This window comes from Lampetra planeri, chromosome 3 (assembly GCF_965212315.1).
Source record: "Lampetra planeri chromosome 3, kcLamPlan1.2.h2, whole genome shotgun sequence".
Classification (NCBI taxonomy): Eukaryota; Metazoa; Chordata; class Hyperoartia; order Petromyzontiformes; family Petromyzontidae; genus Lampetra; species Lampetra planeri.
This window is the reverse complement of record NC_136109.1, coordinates 20,166,664-20,182,614: the sequence shown is the minus strand read 5'-3', so window position 1 is coordinate 20,182,614 and position 15,951 is coordinate 20,166,664. Positions and strand designations below refer to the sequence as shown.

The following is a 15,951-nucleotide window of genomic DNA, read 5'->3' as shown; positions in this document are numbered from 1 at the left end:
GATGAATCGTTGAAAATGACGTAACAAACGATTGAGTTTTGTGCGTGGCAACGTTGTGACGTGATGACGTCATTACGCCTCGTACCGCGGTCGGGCATGCGAGGCTTCTGACCGCAACTTGGTTTGTCCGAACTGTCAGTGACAATTCTAGATTTGAAGCTTTCGTGACTGCAAGGATTCATACTCTTAGGTTTTTTCGGTAAAGTCACGTAGGTAAAAAATAAATAACAGAAATAATTATTATTTCTATTATTTTAATAGAATTTTTTTTTTCTCTATTATTTTAATTATTTATTTTTTACCTACGTGACTTTACCGAAAAAAACCTAAGAGTATGTCAGTGACAATCGGCTGCTAAGTGCCCAAGTTGGACATTGCAACCAGTTTGATACAACGTTGCCACGTGCTGACGAATTTCATTAAAGAGAAAGATTAACACATTGTGGCACAATAAAATATCACGTGGCTCCATCCCAAAACAAATGAGGATCAAAGTCTTGCAAGTTTTTGTTGTTTGTTCACGTTTCAGAAGGGATCTTGCTCGGAGGGTTTATTTTGCAGCTTACGGCTTCTTACAGTCACACGTGGAATGTTTTTTTTATCCATTGCTGGATGAGGACTTGTCCCAGGGATTCTGTGCGGGTCGTGAGGTTCACTGATTAAACTTCATACCTGTCAACCCCTTCTCAGTGCCCTACCTTATTAGATACCAATCCAGACCTTATTGATCACCCCGTGCCCTTATAAATCTCAACGTTCATCCTACAAAGCCCGTATTGAAACGGCTGTACGTCGTGGACCTGAAAACTCTAATTTCCCTGTAATAAAATACGTATGGGGGGGGATGACAGGTTAGCGCAACAATGGATTTTACAGCAGTGCCCTCACATAGGCCGTCAATAACAACCCCCACGCCAACGTTGGCATGGGGTGCCCCTTTATTTCATCAATGTGTGCAGTTATATAACACTAACAACACTGACATTTACATAACTTCATAATACCTCTTTTGCCAGTACCAAAATATAGGGTTTTCCCCCTTTTTTCTGGCAACAAAACTGAAACCTTTTTTCAAGGATTCATGTCTGCATTAACCACAATACTTGCAGTCAAAATACAAACAAAAAACATACTATGATAATATATGTATTGTCCTTCAAACTGATTGGTCCACACCAAGGGACGGCTTTCTTTTGAGCCTCGACCCAATTGGTGCTCGACCAGAGGACGCCAAAAGGCGTACAGCTCAAAGACAATGCACTATCAAAGTAATGAGGGCTCGGGGTGAGCATCTACATCATAAGACCTCCTTTGCCAGTACCAAAATATTATAATATTATCATAGTATGTTTTTTGTTTGAATCCTTGTAAAAAGGTTTCAGTTTTGTTGCCAGAAAAAAAGGGAAAAAACCCTATTATTATTTACATAACTATTTAATAAGGAGCTAAAACCAGCCTCTCGGTAATTTTGCGGGCCACATAAACAAAAATTGCATGCACAGACTGGATTATACTTGTGCCGAATGTTACCTTTCTAGCCGTTCTAGAACATTCCTCTTGGATTTTGCACCAGTCATCGTCGTCAGTGCGCATTAGATGTGACTGATGTAACGAGATGAATGAGATCATCATTTTAAAAAGAAATCACATTAATGTCCACATTACTGGGACATTAAATACGTTAGCTTAACAGAGCCCACCTATACTCTTGACTCGGTGCGTTTGAGTCAAACGTTGAAATACAATTATAAAACAGCCTGTATCTCGGTTCACTATTAAATAACATTCCTGATTGCCTGTAATTACACGCTGATGCTCATAGACTGTAACATGAATTAATTTATGGCCCTATGTCAAGCCACTACTGGATAAGGGCTTCGTTTTTCCCTCGCCGTGTTGGTCAAGAGGACTTGCTTCACCATACTTCACCACGCTGGGTAATTGGTGAAGGTGGGCCCCTGATGTTCGCCGTGGCAGTGACTCTTAACTCGGATGGCAGGAGTTCAAAGTGCAACGCGCTAACCACTGCGCCACCACTCCGCCTCCGCTGCAGTGAGACTGCAGTGAAAATGCTGTGTACGTAACTGTTGTTGAGTAGGAAAAGGAATGGGTGCGAATGTGAGCTTTACCGGCTCGAGGTACAGTATTATTACGATTACCCCTCAAACACAGAGGCCGGATGTCCCCCTCCGTCAAGGCTTCCTCCACAGTCTGGAATAATTGTTTTTGAATTCAAAGCTAAATTCTTTTATGAAAATCAGCTGCCGGTTCACCATTCCCTGGTGAATTGTTTTATTTTCATTTGTTTCATGCCAATTTTAAATCCGATGCAAGTCAAAGCAGAACTTAACTTATTATCTGGACTGGTTTTGATCAAAATCACAAATTTAAAAAATGTGCCTGTGTCTTTTATTGTCTTGGAAGCATATACATCCTAAAATCAGTCCAAAATCATTTTAGAGATTAGTTTAGGATCATTGGCCAGCTTCCTATGTGAATTAATTTGTGTAATCCGTCTCCTCGGTTGCTTTTTTTTCCAAAAAGATAAAAAATTACCGAGTTAGATGCACCAAAATCCTGACTCATGTCGAGGTTTTGTTCATCGTTCTGTCTTGCGGAAAAGTTCACTTTCCAAGTAATCAGGAGTCAATTTCATAATTGGCGGATTGCATCTCGCCACTCGTCACTGCACACTTGCAGAATGGCTCAAAGTAAGCAGGGTCAGGGTGGAGCCAGGATGCAGCCGGCAATAGTACTTATGCAATTTGTATTGATATACTTTGTTTATTATGTATCTTTAGTGACTTGCTTACTTTCGTATACTTTGAACGCCCATCAGTGCTTCATAGCTCATCAGATTCCTCCCGGATAAATACAGATTCCGATTCTGCAACGGATAATTTGCGTGTCGTGTGGAGGCGTGCATAGTATCGTGGTTTCAAACAACACACAAATACATTTAAAAAGCACTCGGCCTGTGTGCATACTGCAAAAGCCATCATGATGCAATACCTAAATATCTGCATTGTGATCCTCTTATCTTCAGTCATCATCCCATTCTATGCGATAATTGTTTTACTTGGCAGGCACCAAATGTGAGCGACCGACCTTAGACAAAAGTACATTCGCTTTTCAGGAACTTATATGAAGGTTTTTGTAAAACGCACAAAGGCAAAGTGCTTTTTGTACACGTTTTTGGGGTGTTGTTTGATACAGTACTTGTATTTCTTTCCAGCCTGCATTATTTTTCTCTTACGATGGGCGTTTATCATCGTTTACAGATTTTTATTAACGTTGTGGTTAGCGCACTGTGCTATAAACCCATTGGCCTGAATTCCAATTCCCAGCCACGGCGGCTAACATCAGTGGTGATAATTATTTGAACTGGTCCTAGGCCTCCCTAAGGTCGACTCGGCCCTCAAGGAGTACCTGATGCATTATGTAAAGATCAGTGATGGTGAAGACAAAGGCGGTTGGGAGTGGTACTGGCCACAATAATATATGCCGTTCTGACCTTCAGGAGACGCTTGCAAGCAAAAATTACCTCCACAGCAGATGTAGGTGGTAGGGGGATCTTTGTATGATGAAACGAGATGTTTGGGCAATACCTTACTGAAAAGAAAGTTTTATTTCCAGTCTCTCATATATTCACAACTTGCAAATATATACCGAAAACAGGAGGATATTAAATGTATACATTCAAAGCACGGCTTATCCACAGTATACATATTAAGTAATTAAGAGTTTCGCTTATCCAATATATGATCGCATAGCGAATTTTAACCATTATATGAATTCAAGGTCTCCTTATCCAACATAGTAGAAATAACACATACCCTCATGAATATTCAAAGTCTCCCATATGTAATATACATATTCTAGATATAGCATATGACTTATTTATCATCATTGCTAAATGCAATGTATAAATTCTAAGTCCGGCTTATCAAATACTGTATCCGAAAAGTCCTGCTCATCCAAAATATCAATTATAAATAACTTCAATGTCTATAAATAGAACTTCATTTTCCATTATTTACCCCAGTGAAAGCCCACTGACATAAAAACATTTGTGACCGACAATTCATTTAACTTGGTCAGAGAACTCAAGATTTCTCAACTCTTGATATTGACGTAATATATTTAATCATGACAGCCCATCGAGCTTAATTATCAGTGTATTTCATACCTAAGTATAACTTTATATTTACGCTATAAGGCAGTGATAACAGTGGGCGAGGCTCACGTTAGGCAAAGTTAACGTTCTGCTTAAACGTTGGGTATATTTTTGTCTTGGATGCAAAACTAACCAATTTTTTTACAGTTTTTAACAGTAAAGTTTTACCCACCCAACCATTCACTTACTCGTCCACCCAAACAATCGCGCACCAACCCAGTTCGTAACTCATTCTACCAACTGCTCACCAACTCAGCCCTCACCCTCATTGACCCATTCATTTTTACCTCCTAACTCAGGTGATTGACAGGCAACTATGGACCATGCAGGTGAGTTATAGGTGTGTCTTAGAACAGTATACTGGTGAGTTTATCATACAGGTGAGCGACAAGAGGGTCTTCGTAGACATGCAAGTCTTGAGTCACAGGTAGGTTTTGACCTACAGGTAACAGGTAAGTGACAGACAAGTCTTGGCATAGAGGTGACAGTCACAGGATATAGATGAGTGACAGCTACATCTTGATGTACAGGTGAGTTTTAACTGAGCAGAGGAGTCAGATTTGTACATCTGAGTATTAACCATACAAGTCATTCTTGACAAAGGTTGAAAGCCATAGTTGAGTCTTGACCCAAAAAGTGAGAGTCACAGGTGAATACGGGTAAATCTTGGCATACAGGGGAGTCGTAGCTGGCTCTTGGCATACAGGTGAGAGTCATCGGTGCCTCTTGGTGCACAGATGCGAGTCATAGGTGGCTCTTGGCGTACAGGTGCGAGTCATCGGTGGCTCTTGGCAAACAAGTGAGAGTCATAGGTGGGTCTTGGCATGCAGGGTGAGGTGGTCGGAGCGAGAAAATCTCCGGTCGCAGTCTGGGCAGGAGAAGGGCCGCGCCCCGGTGTGCTTGCGGACATGGCGCGTGAGCTCATCCGAGCGTGCGAAGCGCCACGGGCATGGAGACCATGGGCACACGTACGGCTTCTCTCCTGCACACGCACAGGTACACACACCATCAGCAATCGTGTAACCAATCTGTCCAACTCCTACATGCGTGCCGATTCAATTTCTCCATTTTAGCAGTGGGCGTCCATTCGGTTGCATTCCCTCTATTGGCTGCCACCCCATTGGCAGTCTTGACCTTCCGTCATCATTCCTTCTCGCAAAATGTCCTGCCCAAGCCCACTTACCTGTAATGATAGCTAGTCAATATGATGTCTTCAACTTGCGATTGCTCTCTAACGCATGTGTAGGTATGATGCACACCCAGTCATCTCATGCCAGTTGACTCAAAACTCCTGGGCCTATCCCGTGACCTGCCAGCGAGGCTTTCGACAATTCACGTGGCCTCAAAGTACACCTAGCCTGGCACAAGTGCTGTAGTGACATCAACACTACTTAGTAGCAAATGGAAGATGTTTGTGTATGCGCTTGCATATGAGTGTTCACTACAGTGCTCACCTGTGTGTGTGCGAACATGCGCCTTGAGGTGCGAGCTCTTGGTGTAAATCTTCCCACACCCCGGGTGTGTGCACGCATGCGAGGCCTTCCTGATGCGTGCTCCACCACGCGCACGCACGCCTTGCACACCTGTACACACATACACACATATATAAAGTACATATAGACATATGTAACAAATATACAGAACATGATGAATTGCGGCGGAGTGCTTTGCGCACTGCGCCAAGAACCCGACAACCTGGGTTTGATGGGTTTTAGAATCTTTATTTAGACCGGAGGAATCTGATGAGCTCCGAAGCTCTTATTCACAGATGTCCAGCATGGATGGCTCAGAAAATGACACCAGCAAATAAAGTTGGAGAAACTGTTATGTACTCTACACAACAAATTAAGTCATAGCAACAAAGTTTTCCCATTGACAAAATACATTCCAGCCATGGCTAACTTCACTGGCAAGTTTATATCTAATTTGAACCTGGGCTTTAGATCAACCCACATGGACCAGTGGAATGACAGATTGTAAATAGATATTTGATTATCATTCAATATATATATACAATCAAACATATCGAGTACACACACACACAATTCACCTAGACATCGACAAATGCACACAGTATATGCGCACACACACACAATATAAATAGTCACAGAAAAGGTGCAGCCCTGCGATACATTGCTTGTCACTACTTGCAGAAGGGCCTTTAGTGGGAGCTTTATATATACTACACACAAGGTTATTCCAAAAAGAAACTAAAGTTATTTTTTTAGAAGACCTCAGTGCAAACTGTTTCTCCAGTTACCCTCTACTAAAACACCAATGTCCCAGTGGCCCCATATGCTTTCTAAAGCCAGCAGCAGACATATTTAGGTCAGTCCTTAAGCGACGACGACACCACTGCATTAACACTTAATAGCCTCATCGTTTTAAACACATAGCTTCTCTCAAAGGTCAGCACAGATTGGAGTCTGAACGGCTCGGTCTAGGCTGTGTGCCGAATGTTACAGAACTTTCTGTACAAGCTTTCCCATTAATTCCGTCACTGCGTGCAGGACGATGATATGGATAACCCTGCTGAAACTGCAGCTATTCCACCTATTTATAAATGTTGCCACGATTCATATTTGTCACAATCTAGCAGCTTGACTCTTCAATAAATTTTACTCATTTGATACACTCAGCACAAAAACAATTGAATAAGACACTGATCTTCTAATATGCCGGCATGCAAGGGCACTACCATCTTTGATTGTGTTGAAAGGTCTGCCATCTAATGGCCAAATATGTTAACACGTATTGCACATTAATATAACAATAATTTTCCATTTAGTACAATACTCCGTTTTTACCAAAATTATGAAAATCTTATTTACTGACACACACCCTCGTACATAATTACAACAACCGCCATTTGCCACTAAGTGACAGTGACGTCACCATACAACTTGTGCCAGGCTAAGTGCACTTTGAGGCCACATGAAGTGTCGAAGGCTCACGGACAGGAGGCGACTGGACAGACACAAGTGCCATGGGTTGACTGAAATACATGCATAGATATAGCGTATACGCTCTATAAAACTATAAGTGGAACTCTCTAGGACAGGTAACAGGACACACACCTACCTATAAGCTTGTAGAACGCACGCAGTTATATGCATGCATACACTTGTGCAAACAAATACGAGGGGTGTGACCGCCAGTTAAAGAACAATCGTTCAGAATGAATCATCAGACTGACCCGGCATGCATCAAAATATTACTAAACAACATTAGGGTCATGTCCCGATTGGCAGATCGGATTTATTTTTCAGAATTCGAATACGTCACAAGTATATTTCTGGACTCTTTTTTTTAACTCTGCAGAGCATGAAGAATGTAAAGCAGCTGGAGCAGAGATTTACAAAGAAGATCTGGTTATAGTTTGTGGCACAGTGCATCATGTAGATTTGTGAGAATCTCGGCTGTCTGGTGGCCAGGAGACTGTAGTAAGTTAATGCATTGTCATCACGAGGGCCAGCATCAGCAACAATCCTCAGAGTAACATCATCATCGAGAAGCAGAATCATCATTAAACACCGAAAAAGAACGTATTCACTCAATGGGCCTGACCAGAAATAAACTGACTCATTGATCATCAGCAGCATTATCGCTATACGCAACAGATATAGCAGACTTAAATAGCTGCAGCATCAGTCATCATAAACACAGCAGTATCTTCAAACTCATCATCAACAGCAACACCATAAGCAGCATCATACACAGCATTTATCCTCTTAAACAATAGCATAAGCATCACAGCTTCTTCAAACCACATGATCAAATCCCATTATACCCAACTGCGCGACCCTGATATACACAACCAATTATAGCAACACTCACCGGAAGCTTTTGTAAAGGTGTTTCCGCCGGTTGCCGCAGTAATGGTTGGCTGTTGAGGCGATGGCATTGCTCCCTCGCGGTGCTGGGCCGAGCTGGCAGGATCTTTGCCGGGAACGGATGGCAGCTCCAGTGTGGGAACCTCTAGTAGCTTTGCCATAGGAACTAAAGGTTTCTCCATCCTGGGGAGCACTTTTTGCTCAACAATGGGGACCAGTGGTTGCTCTGCCCTCGGGACAAATGATAGTTCTGTTCCAGAGACCAGTTGTTGTTCCATCCTGGGTACCATTGGTTGCTCCATCCTGGGTCCCAGGAGATGCTCCACTGTGGAGACGAATGGCTGCTCCGTTCTGGGGAACAATGGTTCATTCATGGTGGAGACCTCTAGTAGCGCCGTCCTGGGGATGTATGGAACTTCTGCTGTGGAGACAACCATTGCTTCTCTCCTGGAGTCGTCCATTAATTCTGCCGTGGAGGTCAACGGCTCATTTCCAGCATTCATCAGAGTCCCTGTATCAAAGCCTACAGCCAGGCTGCACGCACTATAAAGCACCGAAGTGTCAAGCTCCGAGCTGTTGCTCATGTAGAATCCTTGTTCCGCCAAGGGGCCCATCTGCTCCTCCACCGTAAAGCCCATCTGCTCCTCCACCGTGGGACCCAGAAGGTGGGACAGGGATCCCGAGGTCGAGGGAGCAGTGAGGAGGAAGTCCAGTAGGTCATCATCAGAGAGATCAAAGGTGGGAACCTGGGGAAAGATACAGAAATATAACATCGTTATTAAGGTCAGGAGGACATCGGGTCAAGTTCAAGGTGCCACCATGGCCAAAGCCATTGGTGCTGCCACACCTCATCAATGGTTTTTACCTTTTGCCAGATCCCATTGCTGCTGCACAGTAGACATGCGACCTCCAGGATCTGCCCTAACAGTACCCCACCGTGTGGTATTAGGTCTTCACCCTCGGTCGCCGGATTCGTTGAGACAAATCCAATGCCTGTCCTCGGCAACCGACACTTTACCACCTCCACCTTCTCTCCCGAGACCAATGTCGTTAATACCATCATGCCTCGGCATCGCTATAGAACGGTTGACAACTAGCTTTAAGGGACAACTATTACACTCTCATCACCACTAAATTCTGGTTTCGTCTTTCCCTTGTGCAGGTTGACACATCCTACAAGTATCAACCATCACAACCACCCGTTCATGATTGCATCCTACTGCGCTTTCCCTTAACATTGTATTTCGAAATTGCAATTTGCTTACAATATCCTGCAATTAATTATCTCGCATGCTCCACATGCTTCTAAACTAAAAGGCCAGAAGCTCCAGCTCTGAGCCGACAGTGGGAGGGAATAAACCACTGGCCAGATCTTTACCAGTCACGAACCTTCAACTTCATCAGGAGGGTTAACATTATATTATCTTATCACTGTGAATAACTCACATTTGTCAATAACATTACCTTAAAGGGAATACTATTTAATGGGCAACGATTCTGGCAACAGTCCTTTTGCATATCAAATAAGAGGGGCACGTAGTTGCACACTAATATACACCGTGCTGACAGATAACATTTATATTTTAAAACTTTTCTAATGAATAGTATTCAATTGAAATATGTATGGTTAACTATATCACTGTTACAGCATTGGTATAATAAAAAATAGTAGTCGAAATAAAACATCCTAGCGTTCATTCTCTAGTAGTTGAACGGTAAATGGTAAAAAAAACTAATTTTATAATATGCCACCTTTACGTACCTGTCTCCCCCACATAAAACATATAAAAGTACTTTTTACACATCACATCAGTCACATCACATGCTGAAAGTGCATAATTTCAGCAGCAATGGTTCAACACAACTAAAAACCCTGGACTGATTACAACATTTAGTGTCTCATCAGCAGCCAGGCTTGTTCGAACCGATGCTGCTGAACTGCCAGCTGTGTATAAGGAAATGGTAAGATAACGATGGATTTTATTTCTGCAATATTCAAGTCGTTTTCAAGAAGTGGGGATGGCTTTCGTTCGGAGCAGTGTCCTGCCCTTTCCCCCTCATTTAATTGAAACAGTTTTAAGATTATTGACCGACTTTCACGAGCTAATTTAACTTCAAAAAGTAGGTGGAGCTGTTGCTCCATTAAACTCCACGAATCCAGTGGTCCTACACAAATCACACCAAACTTGTTTCTGAAATTAAGTAGCAACCTTTTTGCGGAATCCAGTCAAGTATCCGGATCTCACCCAGATTCCGGAACTGAACGAGACCCCAAACATCGCACCTCCTTCGCTTTGATATTCCTCGAAGACACCATCGACCCCATCGGAACATCAAGAGGCTGTTAAGCAAATCTCCTTCACGAATGGAAACCCAAAGACAAGCCACAGTACACAGTGCGATTGTGGACATGCAACCCAAACTATGGGCCATAACTTAAACAACTGCAGTCTGCGGCTCCTTCGACGGAGGAAACAGCAACATGACACCAACCCTCTCCTTAAGCCCCCTCTCGTCGTGGCTAGCAGACCTCGACAATGACATGAAACGCTCAACATACTGCCAGCATGCGCAAAAAAATAGAATGAAAGTATCCGTTTGATGTTTTCAATGCGCATCACGGATATCGAGGGCGGCGGAGGAGGCGGTGACGCATTGGTTAAAGTGCTTGCGGATATGAACCCGGTGAACCTACCTGGCTGGGTTGGATCGCCAGCTACAGCCACCATCAGTGGCGAGTGAACAATGTTCTGATTCTGCAGCCCTCCCCCACCACCACCAACATCTAACTTTCACCAGCCCACAATGACCGGCGTGGTGAAATATGGCCAAATAACCCACATCATCCATGACCTAGACCGGCATCGGGAAATAACTAAATCCAGCGGTGGATTGATAGCGAACGACCTGTATTTGACATTACATTGATATTAACTTTGAGTGGGTTTAAATCACGAGTTATTAAACAAGAACAAAATTTGCTATTATGGACACTTTGAAATGAATATCCCATGTTGCGACATGGGCGGCACCACAACCAACTGTACAATGCGGGAGAGAATGTGGGCGACTTGAGGATTCGGTGGGAAATTAGATGTTTCGGGGACGTTATAGACACCTACAAGAGATGTTACAGAAACCAACACGAGATGTGAGAGATGCGGAGTCACGGCACTTGGCCTGGCTCCATGTCAATGAGCCGGGGTGGGGTTCAAGGCATGTTTTTCCCCTTCTTCCTGCCACTTTAAAGGCAACTCAAAACAAGTGCAACTTGTGAAATTGACACGCAATATCGGTACATGGGAACGCAGGGGCATATCTTAGACGTGTCGTTAAAAAAAATTGTAATCGCTCCAAAAAATTATGTTCCAAACCCACCGCCGGTACAATACTGCAACATAGTCTCAGCCATGGGGTGGAGAGAGGGGGGCGGGGGGGGTAGGGGGGAGGGGCGGGATAGGGGGGAGGGGCGGGGTAGGGGCGAGGGAGGGGCGAGGGAGTGGCGGGGACTCCCACCCCGGCGATTCCATTATCGAAGACACCACCAACTAGAATCGATTCCAATTTCCGTCTCGTTTCCACCGTCTCGTTCGTCTTGTCGAAATGTTCTCACTCGCTGTTTGTTCTTAATTTTTAAGCTTATCTTTTTTCTCTCTCTCTGGCGACTTGTTTTCTCTGCCTGTGTCCTCTCTTTAGATTGTTCACACTTAAATTCTAACTTAGCAATCTTTGAAATACGTAATCAACCAGTCTATGCGTTAATTGTGTGTTGACCGACCCTCTGTGTTGTATTACATTACATTTCGATATTTTGCTAGGTTATTTAATTTTAGTGTGTCGTCCTGATTTTCAGGCTTTCTTGCCGTGCAGCACCACGTCTGTTGACCACTCATTGATATGCTAATTTTTTCTCTAACCCCCCTCCCTCTCTCTGCCTCCGCCCCCCCCCTCTGTCTATTTAAGGCCACCACACAGAGACGATCACCCCTCTCTGTTACCTGTGTTGCTCTCGCTATGTATCTTGGTGATATCTGTCTGCTAATATGTCTGTCTATAGTTTTCTGGTTAGATTTTATGTCGCTATTTCATTATACCTGATGATGATTGCTTGTGTTGCAATCGAAACGTCGTATTCTATTATTTAATTTAATTTATTATTTTATCTTTAGACGTGACTTAACCGAAAGAAACAAATAATAATCGCTGTTTGTTGTTTTAGTTTGCGACATCGTCGCTAGATTACCATAAACGCAATGGCATTTGCGTACTGCACAATAACGCAAAATCGATTCTTGTGCGAGGTAATCGATGCGTGCGATATCAACCCCTTGAGAATCGACGTGACAAAGTACAACAATATACACACCCTGGACTGCGCAACGTAGTTTGCAACGCAAGCTCAACACCCACTCGCGTGTTATAAATATTCTCTCTTATAGACCGAAATAGTTGAAACGTGTCTCTTCAAGTACTGCACTTGAACCGTTGAAATGTTAGTCAATTAGTTCACACGACCACGAGAGCCCCCCCCCCCCAACCTGCGTTGTCGATTGTTCGTCGTGGGGGGTATGAAGGGGGGTCTGCAAACTCGTTGCAAGAAGAGACAGTCTGTACTGAACGGGTAACATACATCTACAACAGCTGTCTGCCTCTTAGCTTAATACTGCAGAGCAGAGAACCCCATGGTTGTATTGTACCCCCCCGCCACCTCCAAAAGTCGCAATGATGAGTGGTCAAGTATGGTCAAACGAGCCCCCCAGGACCAACAGCAAAGAGGTCGTGTGGAGGGTCCCTTGAATCTAGCAGGAGATTGACAACGGGCTCATACTCTTAGGTTTTTTCGGTAAAGTCACGTAGGTAAAAATAAAAATAAATAATAAAAATAATAGAAATAATAATAGAAATATAATTTATATTCTTTTATTTAAAAATATAAATAATATAAATATTATTTATATTATTTTTATTTATTTTTATCTACGTGACTTTACCGAATAAACCTAAGAGGTAAAAATAAAAATAAAGAAATATAATAGAAATAAAAATATAAATATGATTAGTATAAATTTTATTTTTTAATAATATACATAATACATATTTTTTCTAGTATTTTTATTATTATTTTTTCCTACGTGACTTTACCGAAAAAACCTAAGAGTATTATGAATCCTTGCAGTCACGAAAGCTTCAAATCTAGAATTCACAAAGGGCTGTCAATCAACATGGGACTGTGCGCTTGTATGCAGTTGAGACACGCCGCTGTTGTATGGCAATATGCCGCACATGGTCAATGTCGGCACACATCAATGCGATGTAAAATTCTAAACTAATCGTGCCCTCTCGTTTGCCAAGTACAGGGTATTGATCACAAGCCAGTTTAGAACTTTTCTGTGACAGTACGACACGTGGACTGACGACACGTGCACCGCCGCACGTGTTAAAACTTCCGTGGTAGCGCGTCACCACTCACTACTTTAACCACAAACCCTCAAAGTGAACGAGTCAAAGAGTTAACACTTCGACAACGGGCATCAAACCAACGCGCAGAAATATTTAGTGCAATACAGAATAGTGAAATGTGTTTTATCTTATTCGACGTGGCACGGTACAAATGTTGTTTGTTTGCAAGCGGTGTGCAACGATGTCTATATAAACACCACAAGTTTGTGATGTTCACCGTGCACGTCTCGAGACGCACGTGTCAGAACGTGTAAGTTTTATAATTGCACGCACGTTATGTGCAGATATGCTGCACGTTGTTACATTTAGCCAACACCCTCCTACATACCAAGCAGAAAAAACATACAAACTGGGCTAGAAAAAATACGAGACTCGAATTTGTTTCTTCAACCGAATCCAGATTAGCAATGCAAATTGTATCCACGTGGGGTGGCTGAATTCACATTATACGCCTCCACAATAAGAAGCACGATAAGAACTCGGCAATCACAGCAAATTAATTCAAATGCAACTGCAGCAACTTACCGCCACGTTCCACTCCTCAAAGTCCATGCTCATCATGCTCCCCTGGGCTCGCGAGAAGACAGAAATCGGCGGCAGTGCAGCTTCCGCCAACCCCATTTTTTGTTTTTTAATACATTAGGGGGGGTCATTAATCACTTTTAAAGTTTAAACAAAACGACCGACTTCTGGCCGCCGGCGTTAAATGAATGAATCTCGCCAAACTAGGGCGCGGCGCTTTTATAGCCTAGGGGGCGTGGCTTGCAGAGCACCGGCGAGTTCCCATTGGCGGATATCGTTAAAGGAGGCGGTCGAAAGCACCAACGGGGCGCTCCGATTGGTGGACGATCCGCGAATGGGCGTGGTCTGTTCGAGTTTGTGGCATCGCGCGAGGGCGACGCGGCTTGAGCGCGCGTCACGCGTAGGCGGTGCTGTTTGGCGTTGCCGGGGAGACGGAAGTAAATACTGTGACGTCACAAACGCACGTGCATCACCGCTATTGCCGCGGAAGCCGGGCAACCTTAGTTGGATTCCCGGTCGTGGCTAATATCAAGCGACGACTCATATCTTATCCGGTAACGGCCCTTCGTTTATTAAAACACTGTACCTACTTAATTCTAACGCTGTTATCACGATTAATGAAGTTATAACGTTTAATACAAATGCTGGCGTGTTAGCGATATTATAACTTTTTTTAAATAGCTATATAGCTCTTTTTTTTCAGAAGCGACCAGGCCACAAATGATAGCTCAATGAAGTGGCTTGTCACGTGGATATTTATAGCAGCCAAATGCTTTAAAACACATGTTTCTAAATGTGAAGGTAAAAACCGGAGGACTCAGATAAAAATCCACACGACCACGGGGAGAAAGACGCTGCAAGCCCCAAATATACAGCAGGCGTCAGGGTCGGGAGCGAACCCACACCCTTCAACATACCAGGCGATGCAGTTAACATCTCACCACCGTGGAGCCCTAGGTGGAAGAGTGAGCGACTCGCAATCGTAAAGATGGTTGGTGGTTAACCTACTCTATTATACCTCCCGTGTCGATACATTGAGTGCCACTTTGTGGGGAAGTCAACAGTGCTTGCCATATGGATAGATTTCCCCCACCATGGGAAATGAGGAATATTCATCACTGACTCAGGGCTGAAACAGGAGATGATCACCGCTTCAATGTTCATTTGAGCAATAAATAACTTTCAATTGCTAATTATAGCAAACATGTTATCGCTGCAACAGTAGTCAGCTTGTGAATAGACTGGCTCCCGGCATAGGAGAGTAGCATTCCCATCGCTGGCTCCGAGTCCAAATAATGAATGGAGATTATCATGAATGCGATTTAATAAAAATAATATTAATAATTTACAGGAGGCCTCCCTGCACCGAATGTCGTCGGGTTGTTTGACCATACATCACCGCATTGCTCCGTGCGTGTTGTTGCAGGGTGGGCCCAGGACTGCTTCAGGTATCACTCGCCACTGATGTTAGCCGTGACAGGGAAGAAGCGTAGGATGCCGGGCTGACAGTGCAATAACCCCCCAATCCCCCCCCCCCCCACTATTTATATGGGAGTGGCTACTACTCCCCCAGATTTTCATCCACTCATAGACAAGAGCTTCGTCCAATCACAGCTCTTTCCCGAGTTGCTTTTATCAGTCCTTTACGATTGCTGATTCTTTAGATTTTAGCTGACGAATATAAAATTAGTTTTCATATAGGGTTACGGTTTAAGGTGCATAGCTTGGATATAAGAGTCAAGGGATAGGATTTGAGATGAGGTGAGAGCTTAGTATTAGAGGTTAGAGGTTATGGACATTAGTTCGGAATATTATATTATAATCCTGATAGATTGAGCACCTTTACACATCGAATTATCAGCCCAGAGATCTGGCAATCGCTCGACTCGCCATCATTTGGGGGGTTAACGCAGTCCATCTCCATGCCTCTGGGGTGAATACATAAGAAATACTTCGTTG

The 15,951-nt window shown here is 43.4% G+C and overlaps 1 protein-coding gene across 1 annotated transcript; it reads right to left on the bottom strand.

Moving 5' to 3' along the window:
• Nucleotides 1–3,609: 3,609 nt before the first annotated feature.
• LOC144740371 (uncharacterized) lies at nt 3,610–14,185 on the bottom strand. Its single transcript, XM_078623232.1, has 4 exons — nt 13,996–14,185; nt 8,015–8,756; nt 5,632–5,760; nt 3,610–5,159 (listed from the first exon to the last, which is right to left on the bottom strand). Exons 1-4 carry the CDS (start codon nt 14,089–14,091, stop codon nt 4,984–4,986), a joined length of 1,143 nt encoding a protein of 380 aa, XP_078479358.1. The 5' UTR covers nt 14,092–14,185; the 3' UTR covers nt 3,610–4,983.
• Nucleotides 14,186–15,951: the final 1,766 nt, after the last annotated feature.

What these genes read in the sequence shown, in the direction of transcription:
- LOC144740371 (XM_078623232.1), bottom strand. Translation starts at nt 14,091, where the DNA reads ATGGGGTTGGCGGAAGCTGCACTGCCGCCGATTTCTGTCTTCTCGCGA. An exon ending in TTGAGGAGTGGAACGTGGCG is followed by an intron (nt 8,757 to 13,995) that starts GTAAGTTGCTGC and finishes ATCTTTCCCCAG; the next exon opens with GTTCCCACCTTTGATCTCTC. An exon ending in CACCTTTACAAAAGCTTCCG is followed by an intron (nt 5,761 to 8,014) that starts GTGAGTGTTGCT and finishes ATGTGTGTACAG; the next exon opens with GTGTGCAAGGCGTGCGTGCG.